Source organism: Eptesicus fuscus, chromosome 3 (assembly GCF_027574615.1).
Source record: "Eptesicus fuscus isolate TK198812 chromosome 3, DD_ASM_mEF_20220401, whole genome shotgun sequence".
NCBI classification, from domain to species: domain Eukaryota; kingdom Metazoa; phylum Chordata; class Mammalia; order Chiroptera; family Vespertilionidae; genus Eptesicus; species Eptesicus fuscus.
Window position 1 is genome coordinate 21,082,171 of NC_072475.1, and position 24,816 is coordinate 21,106,986.

General features: G+C 41.3%; 1 protein-coding gene across 3 annotated transcripts in view; it reads left to right on the plus strand.

Moving 5' to 3' along the window:
- The window catches only part of KCNAB1 (potassium voltage-gated channel subfamily A regulatory beta subunit 1), a 307,111-nt gene that overhangs the window by 188,160 nt on the left and 94,135 nt on the right, over nucleotides 1–24,816 (plus strand). For all 3 annotated transcript variants that reach the window (XM_054713662.1, XM_008142222.3, XM_054713663.1), the window contains exon 2: nucleotides 21,764–21,807. In XM_054713662.1, the coding sequence (XP_054569637.1) occupies nucleotides 21,764–21,807 (44 nt within the window). The remainder of the gene's footprint in view (nucleotides 1–21,763; nucleotides 21,808–24,816) is intronic.

Genomic DNA, 24,816 nt, shown 5'->3' on the forward strand with positions numbered 1-24,816 from the left:
GGTGAGATTAGACTCTGGGTGGTAAACACAAAATGCAGTGTCCAGATGATGTGTTATAGAATTGTACACTTGAAACTTAATTACATAATGTCATTAACCATTGTCGCCCCAATAAACTTACTAAATAGAGAAGTTTTTTTAAAAAAAAGATAGTGAAACCAAGCTAAAATATTATTACCTCAAAAATTAGGGGCAGTGTGCTGATGACTAGTATTGAGAAGGTTTAACAACACAGTGAGCCCAGAAGGTTCTGGTGAAACTACCTGGCTAGGTAAACCTTGTTTTAATGACTTTGAAGGGCTGAGGAACATTTCCCATTTGAACAGGGCTTGTTTTGTGTTTCTCTAAAGAGAGAGCTAATCATTCTAATGCATATATTGGCCCGATGTAATTTTTCATGCCTAGTTAGCACTAACCTTGCTGTTTGCAGGCAGGTGGAGCTAACTCAGATGGACCTATTTCAACATGTAGATTATGCAAGTTGTAAAAAGAAGTTAGAAATGTTCTTTTGCTTAATTTTGTTTAAAAACCACAAAACTGGAAAATTAAAATTCAAAATATAGATATTGAGAGCAGGACAGCCACTCTCATTCTTTGATACTTAAAATGCATCTTTTCCATCAGAGCGAGACAGACATTTCTCACCAATATTTGCTTAGATGTGGCCCCAAAGAGCTCAGTCCACGACACATCTAAATCAATCAACCAGATACAGTATTCAATATTTCTACTTATTCCTCTCTGCAACCCTGACCCCCAAACCCTCCCAACAGCTACAGGACCAAAAGAACATTATAGGGGGGTCTAAAGCTTTCTGGCAAATACTCAATTTAATAAAACATACGATTTCTACTGCCCCAGGTTTTCTGGGTAAGCCTTATCTGCCTGGGTATATATTTAATAGCAATATTCATTTTCCAACATTTTCAGTGACAATTATTCTAAACGTGGGGATGGACAGTAGCCATGTAATCACTCAGGAAATTTATATGAGCAGCACTGGGGCTGGGAAGCCTGAGGTCCCTGGGGATTCTATTTTAGTGGCTCTGGCATTCACATAACCAGTTACTTCAATTCAGATTTCTTTCATCTTAATTAGGACAGGCGACGTAATGACACAGTCAAACACATATGGTAGAATTAACAAACATTTGGGATGACTCCTGGATGCTGATCTGGTGGTATTTACTAGAATATATTGATTTGCACATGTAAAAATATTGGGCTTCGGAGTAGGACTTGACACTGTGCCTTGAGGCAAGAGAATTAATATACTTTGGCTACCAGAACCCCGTGGATAATCAGAAGCTAGGCCTTGTTTTACAAAGCACTGGAAAGCTGTGTGGCCTGGCAGAGTGGAGCAGGGTTAGCTGGAACTCCCACTTGAACACTGCTAGCTGAGAGACCATGCATTAGTCACCGAAACTCTCTGTGACTCAGTGTACTCCTCTGATAAATGGGAAAGAGACCAACTCACACTTGTTATTTATGGGAAGTAAATGAAATAGAGTATGCAAAGAGTTGGGCACAAATTCTCTGTAGAGAGAACCATGAGTACCTGGAGACCTACTGGACATATTTGACTTTCTCTACTCTGCACACTCCTGAGTTGTCTATGTGTTTTAGATTACACTAACTTCAAGAAAGTTCTGGCAACAGTTCACATGGGAAGCCAAGCTGCCTTTGTGAAAAAATGAAATTATAAATACTCCTGCTTTAGAATGATGCTCCCCACCTCCTGGGGAGCAGTAATGGCTTGGCTCCTGGCAGCCTGTGTGAAGATGTCTGTGTGTCCTTCCCATTTCCTTCCATAGGAACGTTAGAAACTCCTTTTCTCTGGTATATTAAGAACCCCATATTCACGAGAATAACAGTCTCAACCCCCAAAGACCATCTGGGGAAGAGGGTTGCTCTTTGTTCTTTACTTCCATTCTACTCACTCTTTCTTCTACGTCTGATCTTGAGAACCGTTACCCTGTGTGTGTGTGTGTGTGTGTGTGTGTGTGTGTGTGTGTACGTGTACCTGGGGAAAAACAGCTACTGAGTGTATGTTTATGTATAGATGTATTTTCAGCTCCCTAACTAGAATGTAAGCCTTTGAAAACAAGACCTTTAATGTAAAGCTGGTTTTTTTCCATAGCTTTCATTGAGTGCCTACCTCCAATAAACAAGTATTTATTTTTAAAGCATGCACTGCTGTGCTAATATCATCCTACCTAATAATAGACAAATATGCAAATTGACCGCACCTTTGCTATGCCCAAGCCATGCCCACCAGCCAAGCCATGCCCACCAACCAATCAGGACGAGTATGCAAATTACCCCAACAAAGATGACAGCTAATTTGCATATCAAGACAGCGTAGAAAGAAGCCAAGAGCTGCAGAAGGGAGCAAAGCTGCGGAGAAGCAAGCAAGCGGGGGGGGGGGGGGGGGGGGAGAGGAGAAGGGAGGAGCAGAGGCGGGGCCGGGGGAGAAGGGAGAAAAGCAGGCGGGCTGGCGGAGAAGGCGGGCCAGGGGACAAGGGAGGAGCAGAGGCGGGGCCGGGGGAGAAGGGAAAAGCAGGAAACCCTATTGCAGGATTTTTCCTGCAACGGGAACACTAGTAGTAATTATAAAATATACAAAAAGTAGACACTTTCAAAAGAAAGGAATTAAAAATGCAAATATAAATACTTCTAATGTTTCATCCCACACCGCCGTGGGCTGTCTTATGGGCACAAACACGCATTTTGGAGACTACTGCCCCACAACACTGAGGAAGCCACCCTGGCCACCCATGACCCACATGTGTGTTCAGGGTTGCTTTTTTTTTTTAATTTAGCATAGATTCTTTTTTTAAAAATTGTTGACAGTATTATAGATGTTCACCACCCCTCTTTCCCCCTGCCACTCAGCCCCCACCCCACCCAAGGCCCTTTTATTTCCCACCAGCCTCCTGCCCACCATGCTGTCTCTCTTCAGTGCCTCTCTCCCCGTGCACGTTGACTCTGTAGGGATCTAAGGGGACACCTGGGAGATGAATTTCTTACTTCACTTACACTCATGCCCTCCATAATTATTTTCTTGGATGTAAAGAGGGCACTAGAGTCCCGAATTTCCCCTCTTGCTAATAAATGCAAGAAGCCCTCAGAGGCTGCTGGCTTACAAGGAGCTCACAGTCTGCCCTGCCAGGGTTCTTGTTCCGACATTAAGAAGGGTTCAGCAATCTGGAGAAAGGCTGTGTGTAACTTAAGTAGGAGTCCAGAGACGAAAGATAATTTTGAAAGGCACTGGGGGTCAGAGGAGCCTAGCTAAAGGAGCTAAGTTCTCCTTGCCTCAGGACCCCTTGCTTTTTATTAACACAAATTGTCATAAGGCAAGGTGGAGATATACACTTCAAAGGGTAGGGTTTTGTCTACAGAGTCCATTGTCAGATTGGGGAATAGCCTACGGCTGTACAGGTGTTTGGCCAGTAGGAGGCAATAACATGTAGATTAAGATGCCCTGAGCTGTCTGGCAGTAAACAATCATCCTTTTCAGGTTTGGGGAAATGCCTTTCAGCCATTCCAGCAGGCGATAACAAGTGACTCAGCCCTTATTGAGTCCCCAAGTTCCATCAACCTTTCGATGAAACTCTTGCAATTATGACATGCTGGAATTGGCTTCCGGCACTGCCCAGTGTTTAATGTTAGGTGTCCTATATGGAATGGCTGCCCATGAAAGTCATGGGAAAAGTTCTTTGCAGAACCAATCTGGCTTTTCATTCCAGGATGCAGCTGAAGGTTTGGTAAAGAGGTGGTGGGGATAGGATGAGGTATGTGGAACCTGGCCTATCTTGAGGATTTTCAGGGAGCCTACACAACAGTTCTCTCACCAAACATGTGGGGAGGCCCTACTAGTTTAGAACTCTAAGATAGGATTGTTCTTTTCAGGGAGTTTTCAGTCTTCCTATGAGGACAAAATATGGACTGGAGAAACTAAATTACACTACAAGCAGCTAATAATGATAGGACACAGCAACGTCATGCAGAGGAAGATCTGTCTCTGCTATCTGAGTCCTGCCAACCCACATATGAGTCCATGGCTGCCCCAAAGAAATGCCTGGATTGCCTAGAGTTGGTCATGCATACTGAACAGGGTGCTGGGCACAACCGTGGCAGGGGGCCAGAGCCACTCTCAGTGAATAGGATCTACCTGGAAAGGGCAGACCACAGAGCAAAATTTAGCAAGTGGGCAGGTCTTATCAATGGAAGATTTTTCATCACAAAAAGCTAAAACATAAAAATCATTCAATTGTAAAACAGTCTGCAACCATCCATTTCAGCAGCCATATCATATTACTGCACCACGTTCTCAACCATAACTCTTCCTTCAGGCTCTTGGCCTCCATCATCCTGCCCCATTACCGGCACTGTTACTCTCTATACCCCACAGAGGCCACACCACACTCCTCAGGAGCCTACGTCATAAGGAGAGCCCCTCTGTGGCAGCCACAGTTCCAAGCACCTGAGAGTCAAGGCCAGCCATAATTAATTCTTCACATGGTTCCCAAATGTGATCTTTTCATTTGCTTCCAATGCCCCCTAGGGAGGAAAATATGTTAACTGTCAGTGACCTAGAAAGAAGGAGAAAAGATTTATAAAGGTTTGATGTGAATGCTGAAAAATGTTTAAATTTCCTGAGGTTGTTTCCTGGTCTGGTCTCCCTTCATTCGCAAAGAACACCAGCAATGCATTTAGAGACTATAAAACTGCCATCTGCAAAGTTAACAGCTGTTGTACCCCAGGTCCCTTATAAGCCTCTTGTCAATCAAAGACAGCTGCTCTAATTTAGACTGATACGTTTTTCTTTAGACTACTGAAATCCCCTCCTGATTGATCTCCCCGCCTCCAATCACTGCCTCCTCAATCCATCCTCCACACTGCTGCCAGTATCTTTCTGCAATGCAGATTGGATGATATTTTATCCTTGCTTAAATACTCCGATAGCTTTACATTACACACAGGTTACATTTCAAATTCATGAAACGTGGCGTTCAAGTCTTTCTTACACTAGTCCCAATCGATCTTTCTGTCTCAAGATCCCTAGCTGTAAATTGACCCACTGTCCATCTGTTAACCATACCATGTGCCTTCTTGTTTAGGTGTGTCTCCTCACTCAAACTGGTTCCTCTGTTTGGAACACCTTCCCCCACTTTTTTACCTGATGAACACCTCCTCTCCCTTCAAGTCTTAGCTCAGATCCTTCTTTCCTGGGAAGCCTCTTTCAAACACAAGCAAGCAGAGGTCCTCACTCACCTCTCTGCTCCCACGCACCTCCTACTTAGTCTTGTTGTGCACTCACCATTGGTATAGACGGATCCTTGTCTAATTATTGTCATTCCTCCCTCTGTTCCTCTAGACACAGTGATACCCCAGGGCTACTCAATAGACCCTCCATGAATGACTGGACAGGAGGAACTTATTGATCTTCAAGGTTTCCTAATACGGATATTCCCTTTCTGTGGGGTTTATATAATTCTTCTTTGCAGGTGGCCCAATCCCCAGGTCTGAACACGGAGGACTCCAGATTCATTCACCACTTCTCTAAAAATATCTTGCATTAAATTACAGGACATCCTGTAAATAAATGGAAAACCTCAAGCTGAAATAGAATGTCAAACAGAGTGTCCTTCATTGCTAACTCTTCTTTCCTACTACATATATTGGCCACTATTTAGATGTTAATTCTACTTTCTATTTGCCACTTTTTAGATGTAAGTTCTACTTTATGAATACATGTATGTGCCAACCAGATAAATCCTGGGTGAACCAGCTGCAAATTGGATTTACCAGCAGCACTGCATCTGATGTTCTATGATTGAACCAGCCTTAGACATTGAAAATGCACTTAATGAGTCACTGAATTGGGTCTTGATTGCCTACCCACCCCCCTATTTTTATAGGGACACAGTGAAATCCAAGTTAAGGGTACTTAGCTGAAGGATGCATCTTGGAATTGAAATGAGGCTGTTTTAACCCATCTATGTCCAAGTTTATTCGTTTAATCCACAGAAAGCTACCAGGAAGGTCTGAGTCCAGATTTCCATGATTTAATTATTAGAACTCACTTTCCCTTCAGCTAATAATTCATCATACCAGGGCCACATACACCCAATGGCATCGGCCTGTTTTACAGAATAGCAACAAAGGCATACAGCCAGTTTTTTAAAATACTCTCTCCAAAATGAGCCAAATTACATTTGAAGCTCATTCCAAAACATGTTCCTTTCGACGTTTGTAAAATAATGACTACTTGGCAAGGCACTATTAAGAGAAAAGGGCAAAGTCTCCCCAAAGATTTTCAACTTTATTCTTTACATTAGTTAGAAAAGTGTTTGGCAAAGCAAATTGCAGTTTGACTTTAAAAAAGAAAAGAAAAAGTATTGTGGGTGGGAACAGCTAAAGAAATGTAATAATCATAGTGTCTCATAATCCCTTGAGACCAATATTAAATACTACCAGACTTTAATATCTCTAAAAATAGAAATAATGTATTTACAAGTTAATCTAAGAGATATATTTTTCTGTTTACTTAGAAAAAAAAAAACTTCACACAAGCTCTCTACATAAACATATACTTTTGGCTTACCAGTATTTTCATTGAAAATATTTATTTTAGGGATTTTTATGTAATTATCAAACTGCCCCGAGTTAAATAGGGTCTCAATAGTTGAATTTGCATTCCTTCAACATCTGCTATTTTAATGATAAATCTAGAGTTTATTTTTCTCTCCCTTTGCAGACAAAAGAGGCAATGATCCATAATTATTCAAAATGTGTTCAGTTCAACTGGTAAAGGTTGGGACACTGGAGATTCCTTAACTGAGTTAGATCAATGGAGGCTATGATCCTTTAGCTTGCTTCTGGCAATTGCCCATATGGAGTGCCATAAAGGAAGGCTAAATCCTTGTAATATTAGAGACTGGATTATAGTATGTTACCATGGGGAGATGCAACACTATCTAAGACACAGTAGTTGACAGAGATTACTTTCTAAATTCCTTGGTTTTATTCCCTTCCTGTTGTGGTAATTATAGCTATGAATATTATTTCAGAAAGTGTTTTAATATTTCTTCAGGATTATACTACACTAGTCCATGTTTGATTACAATTTTTCATGATTTGAAGTTAAAGTCTTCATTTAACAAATGTTTGTTGAGGATCTACCCTGCCCCTGGCCCTGTGCTGAGCTCTGAGGATATGAGTATAGATGGAATGATATTAAGCCCCTACTACTTACATGTGGATGGAGGGGAAGACATTTCTTGGTTTCCTATAACTGATCTTATTTTTCTCTAAAGTCTCCATTATTGCTGATGGCAGGTGAGGGGGGCACCTAAAACATCCCATTCAAAGCAAATTCTATCTCTTCTGATTTCAAGGATCAAACTCGCCTCGGGGAATCTCTCTCCCTTTTCCTTCTTTCTTCCCCGAATGGTGTCAGTGACTGGCAGGAAGCTTAGGAAACTTCCAGGCCACCACCAGCCACATGAGGTTAGTGTGAAGCTTCTCCTTGGAGCTTGGAATCCTCCTGGGTACCCTGGGCCTAAGGAGTGAGTGTTTGTCCTGAGAGTCCCGCAGACATCTCTGGTTACTGCTAATCTCTCCTTATCCTCTGGACAGTTTTACCACAGTGGGCAGGTTGGGGGGAAAGTGGAAATGGGTGAGCCTAGACACTCACTTCTGACTTATTTTTTTCCTCTCTTCCTGTCTCCTGCAGAAAGGGAATCTATTTTCCCTCCAGTCTAAGGCTCAAGGTCACACTGGATTAGATTAGGGAGACCACATAATTTATCATCCCAAATAGGATACTTTTGAAAGTAAAAAGGACAGATGGTCCCATGAATAATTAATTGTGCACCAAGCAACAGGTATAATCAGGCTCCAACCTGGGAAACCAACACGTGTGATCTCAAGAAGGATCGAAATTCACCTATCCCACTTCCAGATTTAGGATTTTTTTTTTCTTTGCTCTGTGCTACAATGGTTCTTCCTAAGTAACCATGCACAGTGAGATAGCAAGAGATCCCTCAGGAAAATCTTTGTGTATCCTGGAGTTCTTAAAAGAATGACTACCTGGCCCTGACCAGTGTTGCTCAGTTGGTTGAGTAGCATCCCATGCACTGAAAGGTTGCTGGCTTCATTCTTTTCAGGGCACATGCCCAGGTTGTGGGCTCAGTCCCTGGTACGGGGCATGCAGAAGGCAGCCAATCGATGTTCCATTCTCACTTCAGTGTTTCTCTCTCTCCAGCTCCTTTCTTCTCTCTCTAAAAATTCAATTAGAAGTCAAGAGAGAGATTGAGAGAGAGAGAGAGAGAGAGAGAAAGAGAGAGAGAGAGAGAGAGAGAGAGAGAGAGAGAGAGAGAGAGAGAGAGAGAGAGAAAGGAAGGAAGGAAGGAAGAAGGGAAGAAAGAAAAAAGAAAGAAAGGAAAGAAAGAAAAGAAAAAAGAAAAGACAAGGAAAGAAAAGGAAAGGAAAGGAAAGGAAAGGAAAGGAAAGGAAAGGAAAGGAAAGGAAAGGAAAGGGAAAAGAAAGAAAGAAAGAGAGAAAGAAAGAAAGAAAGAAAGAAAGAAAGAAAGAAAGAAAGAAAGAAAGAAAGAAAGAAAGAAGAAAGAAAGAAAGAAAGAAAGAAAGACTTCTTGTGTGTACTAATATGTATACACAAGAGTCTGGTAATATCAGTAGCCATTGGCTGAACCCAATAATGCAATCAGTGGAAGAAGTAAGTAGCTCTTTGCGGGGGCGCTTCCGGGTCTTGAGTAAAATGTGTAAGAAAAACATTCCCAGCAGATGCACACGCAAAGAGCCATTCTCCTTAATCCCTGGGAGTCATAGCATGCTAATCCCTCCTCCACCTCAGACAACACTTGGTCATGTTGGCCATCTCCACCTTAGTGAGAATGAGTTGTTCTGACTTTCCTGAGAACAGAATTTGATTAAGGGAAAAGAGATGGAGCCTGAACACTAGAGCCACTTGAGACCAGAGGGAGCAAGAGAGAATACCATTAGAAAAGGAAAGGCATACAGAAAGGGAAAACAGGAACACTGAGACAGTTGGGAAAGAGACTTTTGTGCCCCCCAGGTTGTACAACTCTGCCTAGGAAAAGAGCAGTTGAGCTGGTTGTCAGCAGCCTTGTAAATCCTGGCTCCCATCTCTCTGTCTCACCTCATCTTGTACTGTTCCCCTCCTCACAGTGGCCTCCAGCACACTCACCTTTCTGCTCCTCAAGCTTGTCTCACCTCCAGGCCTTGCTTACCTCTCTGCCTAAAGCTTTCTTCCGAAAGATCTTTCCAAGGCTGCTCCTTCCCACCTTCAGGTCCCTGCTCAGATGTCACCTCTTCGGAGGGGCTGTTGCTGATCACCTCATCTGTACCATCTTCCAGCTTCATACTTTCAGAGCACCTCGCATTGGTTGAAGCTATTTCTGTGCCTACTTGTTTACTGTGAGCCAGCCCACTACAATGTAAGCTTTCCGAGGTCAGGAATTTGATGTAGTCCTAGAATCTAAAACAGTGCCTGCCTCAACAGTTGGTGCTCAATAAACATGAACTGAGTGAATCTGTAATCCACTTTGTAGAATGATTTATTTATGTCCTTAGCTCCTTGCCCACAGTAGCGCCAAAGTGTTTGTTGGATTGAATTACTCCAAAAATCCCTCTTGACCCAACCTTCTTTTCCAGGGAAGGCTACCTAAGCTCTTTCAAACTTTCCTTTCCATTCCCCTTTCCAAACCCTTAGCCCCACACCCCTGTGGCATGCAGTGAACATGGTCCGTCAAGGCCCCATTGGTCATTCAATCAGCAGATCACACAAATTACTTCATTTTTTTCCCTTTTCTCAAAAGAGCAAAAAACGATGAAATCAGTTCTGTGTATTTTAAACAATGTGAACTGTACATTTCCTTCTGCCTGCTTTCCCCCCTGTGGTTTCTGTAAGAAGGCTGCTTGGGAGAGGAGTGAGATGAGTGGCAGTTCACCACCTCCCACTGCTGCCATGGCATCAATCACAGAGAGACTGTGGAAAGCTACAGCTAGGGGTGGGCGTGGAGGGGGAAGTCCATAAAAGACATCTAGAGGATTTGGATGCCTAGCAAGAGCCACAGAAACTCGTTTTCTTTCATCTCTAGGCCTCCAAAGTGTGCCCAAGCCAGGCAGAGACCCTCTCCCTGCCCGTTTCTCTTGAAATAGCTAACCATTGGCTCATTTCAGATAGGCAGGACGCGTGAAGGCAGCATGGGACAGTGGAAGGAGCACATACTTCCACAGCAGAAAGAATTCCACTTCTGCCTGCCATGTGCTAGATGAGTGGGATCTTGGCCTGTTATTTAACCTCTCTCAGCCTCCACTTTCTCATGAATAAAATGAGCACAAAAGTGTCTACTTCGAAAGACTGTTGGCCTTTATATGCATGAATTACGTTTGAAAGCACCTAGAATAATGCGGGCATCTAGGTGGTTTCCAGTTTTTTGGTGATTACAAGTAAAGCTGCCTATAATGGTATGTGTGAACATAACTTTTCAGTTCACTTGGGTAAATACCTAGAAGTGGAATTGTTGAGTCATGTGGTATGGGTATGTTTAACTTTACAAGAAATTGTCAAAATGTTTTCTAAAGTGGGCTGTACCATTTTGCATTTCCACCAGCAATATATGAAATCTCATTTGCTCTTCATCTTTGCCAGGACTTGGCATTGTGTTTGGTTGTGGTTTTGTCTTTAATCTTATCCATTCTAATAAGTGTGTAGTGCTATCTCATTATAGTTTTAATTTGTTTTTCCCTATTGTCTAATGATGTTGAGCATTTTTTCATATGGCTCATTTGCCCTCCAACTATTTTCTTTGGTGAAGTGTCTGTTCAGTACCTTGGCCATCTTTTACTGTTTTGTTTTGTTTTTTTTTGCAGGTATTTTCTTCCAATCTGTAGCTTGTCTTTTCATTCTCCTAACAGTATCTTTCACGGAACAAAGTTTTAAATTTTTATGAAGTCCAATTTTTTAATTTTTTATGGATCAGCTTTTTGGTACTATTTCTAAAGCTTCCTGTTAAACCTAAAGTCTCACAGATTTTCTCCTATTTTTTCCCATAAGTTTTAAAGTTTAAAATTTTACATTTAGATCTATGATCCATTTGAGTTAATTTACATATGAAGTAGGAGATTTTTAATCAAGGTTTATTTTTTATATAGAGAGAGACAATTGTCCCATTTGTTCCAGCATCATTTCTTAAAAAGACTATTTTTTTCTTGATTGGATTGTCTTTGCACCTTTATAAAAAATGGGTTGACTACACTTGTGTGGGGGCATTATTTCTGGCTTGTCTGTTTTGTTCCACTTAGTGTCTATTCTGTTCCACTTAGTTTCTAGTCTGTTCTATTTATATGCGATTCATTCCTTTTGACAACACCACACTGACTTGATTACTTCAACTTTATATTAAATCTTGAAATCAGGTAGTGGGATTCATCAGGTAGGGTCATTCTAATTTTGTTCTTCTTTCTGAAATTGTTTTGGATATTCCAGTTCCTACATCTTGCCATGTAAATTTGAGAATCACCCTGATATTTATGAAACGTTGCTAGGATTTGAATTGGGATTATATTTACTCCACAGATCAAATCGAAAGGAATTGACATCTTAACAATGTTGAGTCTTACAATCCATAAACACGGTATGTCTCTCCATTTATTAGGTCCTCTTTCATTTTTTTCTTCAATGTTTTGTAACTTCTAGCATACAAACAGTGCCCAGATTTGGATAAAATTTTAAATAAACATTTTATTGTTAGGGTGCTACTATAAATAACATTATTCTTTTGAATTCCAAATGCCAGTTGTTCATTGCTAGAAATACAATTAACTTATATATCTTGACCTTATATCATTCAACTGGACTTAAATTAGCTTATTAGTTCTAGGAGCTTTTTCATAAATCTTTGGAATTTTTCTATATACACAATCATGCTGTCTGCAGTAAGAGACCGTTTTATTTGTTCCTTTTTAAAATCTGCATGCCTTTGATTTTTTAATGCCTTATTGTACTATGATATTGAATAGGAGAGTTGAATCTTAATAGTCAATCTAAACACAAAAGAATTAAGAGTAAAATAATATCTAACTCTGGAAGTTTACATCAAGAAGGTAAGAAAGGCTTTTAGACTTACTCATTTGAGCATTTATTTAGTCAATGAAATGTTTATTTGTACCTCATGGTGCAGATTGTTATGCGGAAGTCAAATATAAACCAGGCTTGGATCCTACCATCAAGTACTTTGCAGTTGTGGAAAGGCAGTAAAACATGAACAATAGTTATTACATACAATTAAGAAGGTGATAAGGTGGGTTAGATCAACAGAGAAAGAACAGGAGATAATCTAGAAGCAGAAGAACAGGTAAAAAGCCATTCGTCATAAAAGTATGACCTGGTAATGGCTGTGAAGAAGCCAGGATGGGGGTCAGGGATGTACAGAAGTAGGCTCTTCAGGATTTGCTGATTGTAGAGACCAAAGAAGAGGGGGAAACAAAGAAATCTTTGGGAATTAAAATGTATTTTTGGAGGGAGAGGAGGGGGGAGCCACATATTGGTATTCCAAATTTGAGGGGTGTGTGCACTGAAGATTCAGATGGGGTGACCTGAAGGTGGGCTGGCTGGAACTAAAGGGTAAGATCTAAACATAGAAGTAGACCTTGGTCATGATTCCCCCTCTCACCCCTGCCCAAGGCTCTGAGTCTGTAAATACTAGAGGGCTGGCATTGGCCCTCCCATTGAAACAGGAACACAGTTAGCTGGAAAGGCAGGGACGAAGAGGAAGGGTATGAGTAGGGTTAGGATGCATCCTGCCAAGCAGGTTCCCAAGTCCCAGTCCCTTGTAAAATTAGAAGAAGGAGCCGTCCTAACACCTCCATTGTTTGAGAGAAGAGTGAAAGGCCACAATGTTTCCTGTGTTCCTTCTCTCAGGGGGAGTGTAGAAACTCATTTTGCAGAAGAGGGAACCTGTATGCGGTGAATGAGATTCCCACGGCAACCAGGAGCTCGCAAAGCTTGGATCCAAACCTGTGTCTGTCTGATAACAGCTTGCGCTTAGAGAGTATTTACCATGTGCCAAGTACTATCTTACATGCATTTTTCCTCACAATCACCCTCTGAGGTAGTTGCTATTATTACCCCAGTAACAGATGGGGCACAGAGAGGTTTGTTAACTTTCCCCAGGTTTCACTGATAGTGAGGGAGAGAGGCATTTCTGCACTATTTGTACTTCAGCACTGCACTGTGCTGGCCTGTGATTTCCAACAAACCATACAGCCTTCCGAGCCACAGGAGGGGAACAAGTGAGGGGCAATGTGGTCTTGATCCACAGCAAGATGATAGCATTAGAGCACCCACTGTGAGCGTCATGGAACACCTACTATGCACCTCACACTGTGCTAAGCAGACATCTCAGTCCCTGCCCTCGCAGATCTCAGTCTGAAAGGAGAAAACCTCGTACACAATGTGTGTAACCTGCACCATGATGTATGGCACTCTGACAGCAGATCTAAAGGCTATGGACACACAGAGGAAATAGGCATGAATTTTCTGCTCCTCTGTCAAGGAAAGTGGAAGGCAAACTAATGTATTACGGCTGAAAGCATTTGCTTTTGATTAAGTGGCTACGTAAATACCAACCTGCCTTTCACTCAGGCTCATGCCTCAGTCTGCATTGCGCTGCTGACTTTGCTTTCTAAAGAGAAAGAAACTCCCCCACAGTAAGTGGAATTGAAAAGATGTGGAGCATGGAACTCCTCCTTCCAATGCTTTTTTGTTTGTTTAGATTGCCTTTGAAAACTGCACATCTCATTACAGTGGAAACTAATCATAGTTCTCATTACAGTGTGGATGCCAGGGAAGGCTCGACCTTTGCTTCAGCAGGTGTGTGTATGATATTTGTGTAGGAAGGTGATCATTCTGTTGTGAAGAGAGAGGTGACCCTGAGCAAAATTAGGAAGGGGACAAAGTGTATTCTTTCCTTTGGGGACTTGCTTCCTCTACCCCATCTTTATTCCCCCATCCATTTCTATGTTTCAGTGCTTTCTCTCTTGATTATACCTTCAAATCCCTCCAAACTGATGTAAGAATAAAGGTCTGAAATGCTTTCCCACTAAGGTGTAAATGACAGGTAATCAATGATAGGCAGGCCTCTCAAATGGGGGCACTAGAGGGTGCCCAGGGGCACCCGGTTAAGCCATGGAGCCAAATGGCACTTCTCTAAGATAACAAACCTGCTTGAAGATTTAAGAAGGAAACATTATTTTCTATTCAAACAAACACAAATATATTCCATGGAATATGAAATGGTTGAATGGATGAATTACATTAAAGTGAAATGTTATAAAATATTGTACATGAGGCCAGCCACTTCTTGCTAAGACCCCAGGGCCTTGGGGTGGGCAAATGCTGTGCTCTCGCCTCTGCCCCAGAGGGCAAGCAGGCAGCCCCCGCTGCAGGTGGGTGGATGAGGCCCTGTAATGGGTGAACTTAGAGTCAAGGGCTTATATACAAGAAGAGATAACACAAGCACTGGGCCTAAGTTTGGAATTAAATCCAGCAGGGCTTAAGAAATATTTTTTATTTACTAAAATTAAATAAATAAGTTGGGGATATTAAGCACCAACACTATAATTTACATTATACACATTTTAAATAGTAGGAATGGGGGATTGCATATTTAATATTGCTTTCAAATATGTTTTAGGATCGTCTCCCCTCCCATTTGAAAAAGATCTTGTAAACTCACGTTGCTTTGTGGCAGATGGATGCCCCAAGAGGCATTTTAAAAACAACCTTTATCTTTCATCTGCATCCGAGATTCTTCATGCATAGATCCCTCTAGCAGTTCATTGAAGCCTACAGACTAGTCAGAAAAAGAGCTTTTAAATACACAACAAAATACACAGGAGTCCATTCAATTGAAATACAGTTCAAAGTATTTATAATCCAAATTTGCAACCCCATAAAACATGCACTTTTTATTAATATATTAAATAATAAGCTCTAGGAGCAAGTAGAATACCATGGCTTCCAAATGGTAATGAGGCTGAATGGTGAGTGCTAATAACTTTCTGATTTCTGAAGCAACTGGGACAGAAAACTATCTGTAATTGATTGGTAGCAAAATCATGGGTAATGTAAATACTTCTTGCCTATGGTCATACTTGAAGGAAATGCTAAATTTTAGTTAAGTTGGTGAAAAATAAAAATGTATTTTTTTTCTATCCCAAGTTCATGACCCATCCCCCCCAAATTATATGCCCCTGAGTTAGAGGTTCTAGATTCTTCTGATTTAAGACTGAGTTATTGATTTCCAGCTATTCTGATGCTTTGGATACTTGAGACAGAAAAAGCAGAATCAATAACTAGACCTGGACGAGTATTTCTCAATCCCCACCTCACCCATGCAGAACTCACAAGTTTGGATAACGCCACCCACACAGCATCATGTCCCATCTCCATTTCCCCCTCCTGGTGACTCCGAAAGAACTATTCTAAATTCCTCAAACCCACACGACTTCTCCGAACTTTGCCAACAAATTGCCACCTTCTCCTTTACCTCTCTTACCTATCTTTATCTCCTAGCTCCCACTTTTCTAATGATTCCCGCAAAATGACTCACAGTGCGCATTTAATAGATTCAGGACGGTTGCGATGTCTAAGCACGAATCCACAAAGTAAAAGGATCATGAGATCGGGGAGTGTGGGCCTCCTATCAGCTTCCGTACCTGAATTCAATGTTTGAGATATTACTTTTCGTAGGAAATAAGAAAGGCCAAAAGCAAGGAGCATTTATTGAACAGTGAAATGTGCTGGGACTGGTGCTGCATTTATATTTTCTCAATCTCAAAAAAAAAAATGTGGGCTATTAATATTTCCATTTATGAATGAGTAAAGAGGCTTACCAAAGTTAAGTAACTTGCCCAAGGTCACACACAGGCATTGTTTCTGTACCTCCGCTCTCCTCAGTCAACCCAGCTGCACTCCCATCCACAGCTGGGTTGACTGAGGAGAGTGACTGCCACAGAAGTGACTGCCACAGAAGTCGACAGCAGGCCCATGCTGCTGAACAGTAAGGGCATTTCTCTGCCCTCCCAGTACTGTACCTCTCCACCCTGTTGAAACCATCTCCACCTTGGCTTCTACACTGACACTTTCCTGGTGTCCTTCTGCATCTCTACCACTCCTTCCTTTGCAGCTGCCCGCTGCCACCTAGGATGTTGGAGCTCCTCAAGGCTAGGTTTGTGACTTTCTTCTCCAGCTGAGCATGGTCTCCTTTGGCAGTTGACCCCAGCCCATGGCACCTGTTACCCTAGATACCTAGAAAATGCCTCTCCCCACTCTGAGCTCAATGCATGTTTGCCCACGTGCCCAAAGATGAGTCAAAACCCTCTGTTTCACAAATGAACCCTAATCTAGTGAAATGTACCCCTCTTCATCCAGCTGCCCAAGTCAAAAATCTGAGAATGACCCCATTACTCCACCTTCTTTTTCAGCCTCATTTTCAACCAAACACAAAGTCTTATAGATTTTACTGGGATGTTGGGGAAGCTGACATTGGCTGGATGGTTATAAAAAGCTTCTCTAGCAGCATGTAATCTGAGAACCAATGAAGGAGTAGGAGGTTACTTAATGAAAGGAGTAGGGATCAGCATGATGAGCCGAGCGGACAGCATGTGCAAAGGCTCAGAGTTTGGAAGAAGCATGAGTAATTGAAGAAGTGAAAGAGTATAGGGCAGTGGAAGAGAAGAGTGCAGAGTGACTCCAAATGAATCTGGGGGAGTGACAGGAAGTGAATCAAACAGGGCCTTACTGATTAGTTTATGCTCCCAATTTTGGTCTTACTATGAAGGAGTAATGGAAAACCACTGGAAAAAAACCCACAGCAAAAATAGGTTAAAGGGATGCAAGAAGAGGAGATAGGAGGTTGCTTTGGAAATCCTGATGAGAAATAATGGTACCCTAAAATCAGATTTAGTGGACATAGAAGATTGGGGAAGATTCCAGATATTCTGACCCCCAATTTTACACTTAGGGGCTCATTGTCCTTTTAATTAGGATTACAATGTAACGTGATGTCATTCCCCTTTCTTTGGTGTAAGCTCCATGAGAGCAGCAACTATCTGCTACTTAGCCCACTCCAATACCCTAATACGAGGCTTTGTATGTAGTTGAAACTTGGTACATCTCTACTGAATTAATTAATTAAGTGGAAGTCTCTTTTTTGCCATACTTCTCCAGACTTTTCTAGAATGATACAGATCAACAGGTGATTTTATATGTTCAAAAAAATAAGAATTTACATCATTTGTTGGAATATACAACTGACAAATGACTTAAACCTATAACTCAAAGAATCTAAAAGAATCACATTCTACTGTGTTCCTACTTCAATAAAAGTTAAGAATGAAATAAAGATCCATTGTGCTATTTGTCAGTGCCTGTCATCAAAATGCTTGGCTTTTTGGTTTCCAAATGAGTCATTATTCACTTATCAACGGTGATGAATGGTGCCTTCATAAGAAAGCATATTACAGGTTGAAATCACCTTCATGGCAATCAAAATGTATGTTCCTGGGCAACCATCAAAAGCATCTGACTAACAAATGAATATTTCTTGTGCTCTGGATTTTTAAGGAAAGCTTAGATGTACATTTCTTGTTTTTTAAAAATTTTCCATACCTCAGATTTGACTAGTAACTTCCAAGTGAGGCACCCCATGACAGCAGAGTGTGAGTTAGAGGGATAGAAAGGTGTTTAAATAGAGTGAGACAGCAGATGATGTAATGATCTGAGCACATGAAAGCAGGTCAAATCGAAACTTATTTCTGCCAGCCTGGCATGGCCACCGGAACCCCTTACATGGGCTTTCAGTTGTCCCTGTTGTGTCAACCTTAAATCAAATGCAAGGTACCTATTTTAGCTAGCTACACTTCTTTCTCGAGCCACTTACAACTGTGAATAATGTCTAAAAGTATTCAGAAGCAGTCAATTTAAAACAACACATTTGGGCTGCTAATCTGCTGTTAGAATCTGTGATTTGTAAAGGAATGGCGAGCATAAGAATGGCTCGCGATGCTGGGCCTAAGTGATGCTTTATTTCAGTTCTCAATGCTCCATTATTGCCTCAAAATCAAAGAAAGCCTGATGGATGCTCCACAAAACAACACCAGGAATTATAGTTAATGCCTGTGCCATTGTCCTAAAATAAGTTCAGCCAAGCATTCACTAAGTGATAGTCCTGGCTCCAGAAAGAAAGGAGAAATACCACCGCTGAGTTCTCAGAAGCGATATCCCTTCTCCAGGTAACTCTTTCCTGAAGTTTTGACTTAAGACTGAGGATTTTCAAAATTTGACTCACAAAGCTCAATGTCCCATGTCCCCACACTGATGTCATCCATTTCTAATATTAGCAGCAGAGCAGCTCAGGTTCACCTGGGAAAGATGAGCTTTTATTTTGAGTTAAACAGGAACAGATACTAAAAATGAACATGCTGAGGCTTCCTTCTGATATATCTGACACGGTTAAAATAGTTAAGCCCATGCGCTGAAACTAGTATTTTGAATCAAGTGAGAAAGGAATTCAATCTAGTTGGAAATTTGATGTGCATTTTTATGCACCCTCAATTGTGCAAATGCTGAGGAATTAAGAAATAAAATGAAAACCTATAAAGCTATTTGTTGTGCAGTGTCACACCAAGACCAAAAAGTGTTCACAAAAATTCCATATGGGTGAGATAATGAAGGTTCCCGGGCATCTGTTATAGCCCAGCATGATGTGTAAACTTGGCCGTTATGGGTAGTATAGCCACACAAACAAGCTTTGGGATGATATACGTTGTGCTCATTAGCTCAAATGCATCCAGTAGGTGCGTCCTGTTGTCCAGCAGAGCTTAAGTAGATCAGCATAGCTGGACAATCGCCACATCTCCAGTTAGTACTGCACAGACCTAAACCCAGGCAGGAGGATGCAGATGCGCCATTTGGAACTGTGGAAATCGTGTTGGAATTCCATGCCATGAATTGGAGGGAGCTAATTCCTCCTACCCTGTGGAGTGAGAGGCATCGTCATGTGCTGAGAGTGCTTTATGAGATAAGAGTCTCAGAAAGATACGCAGCCCTGGACAAACTCAGGGCGATGGACTAAGAGGTATGGCTTGTACACAGAAAATGCCTTTCATTTTAAAAGCAACCACCTGAACATGGTAACCATTCCCTCTAGAGGGTGAAGATATTTTTAAAAAGACAGACTTAAAGGAAATAAAAACATCGTGGCTCAGTGCAGAACCTATCACCACCACACCTGAACTTTTCTTACGGTGCAAAATCTGCTAAGACTTTCATTCCAGAAAAGCTGGCCTGGGAGTTTAAGCAGCAGTGGCAAAAAATGGGCCACGTTTAGTACTTGCTACTTTGCAGTTTGTTTTTGCTGACGATTCTCAACTTTCTCAATTTGGTCCTTCAAACCCATAGCAGAGTGATCATTATCTTCCTAAGTCACTGTCATAGGGCAGGTCTCCCCACCTTCTGTGCCCAGTGACATAACCTTGCCCTATTTGAGTTTGTGATAAAAATGTCGTGCTCTGCATAATTTTCTCTACCGCGTCCCTCCTTCCTGTTGTTCTCAGAATCATTGAATGATCTTAAAACGAAATAAAAATCCTTACTTAGATTCCTCCCTCCCCCATTACATGCACATAGGTATGCAAATACAAGCCTGAGATAGTAGTCTCCTTCCCATGTACTCCCAAAGACCCTGGGCCTGCTTTCTCCCTGTATCCCCATGACCTGGACGCTACCTGGAATGTGCCCACCTCTCCATAAATCTTTGCTGACTCATCAGTGTTGAATAAGTCTGCCTGGAAGACTCTTAATCACATTTATGTATATGCCTTTGTTGTTGTCTTTTTTTATTCTCCCCACTATATAGCTTTTGCTCTTAATTCCCATTCTTAAAATCAGTAGACTTTTAGACTAAAAGAAAGATCTTCTGGTTGCACAGCCTGTAGTTTTCTGAGAAACTCCTAAAAGAATAATATTTTTGATGTATAAATGTAGTTTAAAAATAAATAAAATAGATAAAATAACAATTTCTTATACAAATTATTTTCATGGAGAGGTCTGATTACTTTTAGTACAGTAATTCAAAATATTTTTCACACACCCCCTTTATGCAAGAATTTCCTTCCAGGTGGACATATCCAATTCATACTGGAAAACTCAGCACTATGTCTGTGAAGGGTGAGCAGAGGCAGAAAGCACCAAAACTAACTGTGGCTTGCTGTTGTTTACTGTACAACACTTTAGCAGATATTGTCATGTCACAGGCCCATAACAGTGATGCTGGATGAATGACACAGTCTTAATGTCCCATCCTTCTTATGAAGAACTTGAACCCCGTAGGAAGGAAGTGACTTCTTCATAATTATCTAGCTAGTTGGGGAGTTGAGATAGAAACCAGGGTCTTTCAACTCTGTAATACAATGCACTTTGGACTCTGCTATCAAATTAAATGTGTTACTTAGGTGATTTTGTAAACAATAATAACAAGTAGAGGAAAGAAAGCGATGCAAAAATGAGAGCACAAAGTACTAACTCTGATCCCGCGAGGACCTGGAGGAGCTGAGCAGTGCTGCTGTTGGATAAGTTTGTGGGTGCTGTTTTGTTTGGGGTGGGGAGGAAAGTTGTGTTCTCATAAGGGCATCCGATCAGAACATAAGGGATGTGGGTACTTGAAATATCAGGGGGATTACTTTGTAAATTATGTGATTGTCTAACCACTATGTTGTATACCTGAAACTGATAACAAAATAATACTGAATATAAACTGTAATTGGAAAATGAAATTTAAACAACAAAAAGGGGTGCAATTTCCTGCCAAGTTTCAATTATTTAAGCCTCACCTCCTCACATTGGACTCCTACAAAATTCTATGAGGCATCCTCTCTCTGAGAATTTGGTTTCTGCTCTGACAGCAGTTAGATGATGGGTTCGGTCTGGGACTCCATGGACACACCTTCCAATAAAGACTAGAGTCTCTGCTTAGAGAGAGTGGAAATATATTTCCTTTCCCTGGTAAATTTTCAGGGTTGAAAAGCAAAGGTGTTAATGAGGGAAAAAACAATCATTTACAAAAGGACTGTCTTGCCTTCTTATACCCATTTTATGTAGCACTTTATAAAAAATAATGTAATTTATTTTAAGTCGCCTGAAGGATTTTGTATTTGTTCTTTTAATAATCTCTATCCATTAGTGATAATACTCTGCTTTAGAGATTAGGTTGTCAGTTACTCAGCCAACAAATGTATATTAAGGGTCCACTGGCATCAGGCTCTGCTGATGAATTACTAATAAATAATGAATGACTGGTTGGTTAATGAATAAGATATAGATCTTGTCCTCAAGGATCTCAGATTCTAGAATGAGAGAGAAAGACAATTTGTAAGCAAAGTAATAAAAACTATCATTCGGGGCTGCAAAGCTGTGTTTGCTGGGGACATTTGTTCTTGTGCTGAGCTTGAGCAACTTCTGAGCTCCTAGTGCCCAAATAGAGATGAACAAGAGCGTCTCCCCAAGGCCACAGCCTGTGCCTGGGGCTCTGTCTCTACCACAACTCTAGTCAAGCACCATGTCATCGAAGTGAGATAGAATCCTCATGGTTAAATGTACACAGTGCCCCTGAGGAAACAATGACCACATGTTGCTTTGTTTTTATTCCAGGAATCTTGGAAAATCAGGACTCAGAGTTTCTTGCTTGGGTCTTGGTAAGTACTCACGGTATCATGTAGGGTGGGCTGGGAGGTGGAAGACTGGGGAGGATACTAGGAAGTGATTGGGGTACAAGTCAGGACCCCATCTAAGGTGAGAAGGGACTTTGTGACCAGCCTTGTCCCATTCCTCCTTCTGATCCTTTCCTGCCCAACACAGCCCTTTGCCTCTCAGGCCCAAGGAGCCATGGTGCCCAAGATGCCTTAGGGGGGGGCCCATCCAACAGAAAGAAATCTGATACTAATGCGCACCCTAGAAGAAGACTCAAGTGTTACTTCCAATTAGCAAATGGGAAGGACCTCATAGCATTTGTGTGCTCAGTTTACCTGCAGCTTATCTGAACTTTTTCTATCCTTATTTTCTCTTTGCCTAATTTCTTCATGGATTTTTCTGTATTGATATGTATTTTAGATACTTTTATAATCTACCTTAAATACTGTGAGGACAAGGTGATATACATGTGAAAGTTCAGAGGAAGATTTCTTGATTCCTATTGAATGGAAGTGTGGCGACCAGGGAAGGGATGACAGTGAATAAATAAGAGATAGTGGCAACTAATTCTGCCTCCTCTCACTGTATTTCGAAGATATTAAGATGATTGAGGCCTAAGTTTTTCTGATTCTTTCTGACGATCTGATTTGGAACCTAAGGGTGGACTTTGTTCACTCTAAGTCTAAGGGAACTTGACATTTGCTTAATTTATAGCTCTGATCTTGTTACCTTTCACTTCTATTTGAAAGGAGACTCACTATCAGGGATCATCTAGCCTTAGTTTTATGAGAATGTGCTTATTGGTAAATAATTATTCACTATCCATTATTGAAAGAAACTCCCTATATATACAAATTATGAAATATGATAATTTAAGAAAATACAAATTTAGAAATATAGTAAAAGATCATTGACCAATTATCTCATAGAGTCAGTTTCTAGGGCAGAAAATAATTTAGTCAAAAGTACATAGAAAATTCCACCAAAGACCCTTAAGACTATAAAAAATTGCAGGTGTCCATGAAGTGCTACATGTAAATGAATGTCTGGAGGGCAGAGAGCAGTGTTTTAAAACCCCATGTGTGTGAGTGGAGGGGTGAGCTTTGGAACAGACGATTCAGGAGCAGAAGTCCTGACTTGAGCTTCGAGCTTCTCTGAGAGCCTGAACACTTGTGATAAGACACTGCATGAAAAACAGGAGGAAACAAGGAAGTTCAGGGGCTGACTGGCTTCATTCAGAACAGGTTAACAAAGCTTGACAGCTTGAATAAGCATTCTTTAAGAACTGCTCTGAGCTACCTCTGTAAGCCAGAGGAGACAAAAAAATTCAGAGAAAGGAAAAATGCACCTGCCTTAGATAATTAGTCAAGCTCTGCAGACCCCAGCTGTCCAATCCAGAGGAAGCCGGGTTTACTGCTGTGGACTTGGGATGTCAGCAAAATCACAGCCCATGTTCAACCGAGGCTTTGGAAATTAAGCATCATAGTTCCAAGTAATCACACAATTATATTGGAATACTCTAAAGGCCATAGTTTAAGCTAACAATTCTGACTTTCTTCTCTATCAGAGGACAGGATGGGAACTTCTAGCTCTGACAAACTTTCTTTCAATGAACTAGGAGCATGTGTAAATGAGAGCGGGCAGGTGAAGTAACTCGAGGATGAACTGAAAATAAATCTGAAGGAATAAACTCTGCCAGTAAGTGAAATGGGTAAAAAGAATTAAATGGCCAAACCCACCTGTGGGTTGCTGTGGCTGGCCTGTTTTATAGTACACTGATGGGAAAGAATAAATCCACAAAAGAGTGACTGAAAATCACCCCGGTCTAGTGGGAGGTGGGATCATCTTCTCAGAGAGGAAGAATAGAATTATGTACTCATTCATTCATTCATTCTGAGCAAACATGTAGGAAACCAGGCATTGTGCTAGTTATGGGGGATATGTAGATGAAAGCAGCAAGGCCCCTGCTTCAGATTGCTCCCAGTTTAGTAGGATCAGGCATGCAAACACAGACAGTGCATCTGACAGTGCCAGAGTGGAGAGTCTGGGATGAATCGAGCACAGGGAATTTGGGACAGCTTCACAGGGAAGGTGCTACAGAGCTGAGACTTGAAGGGAGTTATTAAGGAGAGAAGGAAGTGGAAAAAGTGGGCAAATAATTCAAGACAGAGGGATCAATGCAAGCAAGTACCAGAGCAGGAGGTAGTTGGGGAAACGCTAGAATATTATGAGTGCACGGTGCTCAGGAACCTTAAGAAATGAGCCTGGAAGGAAAGCTGGGCCTGATGGAGAGAGCCCTTGTTTGCCTTGCTAAAGCATTCAGCTCTTGTCTTCCAAGTTCCTCCAAGTCCTAGGGCCCCAAGGTCTCAGGGACGCTTGGAGGAAGAGAGACAGACAAGGCTCCACCTCTCTCTGCCCTCCTCCTTCTATCACCACAGCCTCCATCAAAGTGGCTCTTTTTTAAAAATGTAAACTAACTTTTTTAAATGTAAATTTTTAATGTAATAAGTAATAAATTACCATTTTTAGAGCAAAACTGAACAAAAAGTACAGAAAGTCCCCCTTCTCCCACATACACATAGCTTCCCCCACTATCGACATCCCACACCAGAGTGGTTGGTACATTGGTTACCATTTTACATTGACACATCATTAGCACCTAAAGATTGTAGTTTACATTAGTTATATGTATAACTCTTGGTGTTGTACTATGGGTTTGGTAAATGTATAGTGCATATATCCACCATTATATTATCATACAAAATATTCCCTGCCCTAAAAATCCTCTGTGCTCTGCCTATTCATCTCTCCCTGCCTCCTAACCTCCGGCAACCACTGATCCATTTACTGTCTTCATCGTTTTGCATTTTGCAGAGTGTCTGATAGTTGGAATCATTTAGTATGTGGCCTTTACATATTGGCTTCTTTCACTTAGAAATATGCATTTAAGTTTCCTCCATATCTTTTCATGGCTTGATAGCTCATTTCTTTTTAGTGCTTCACATTCCATTTTG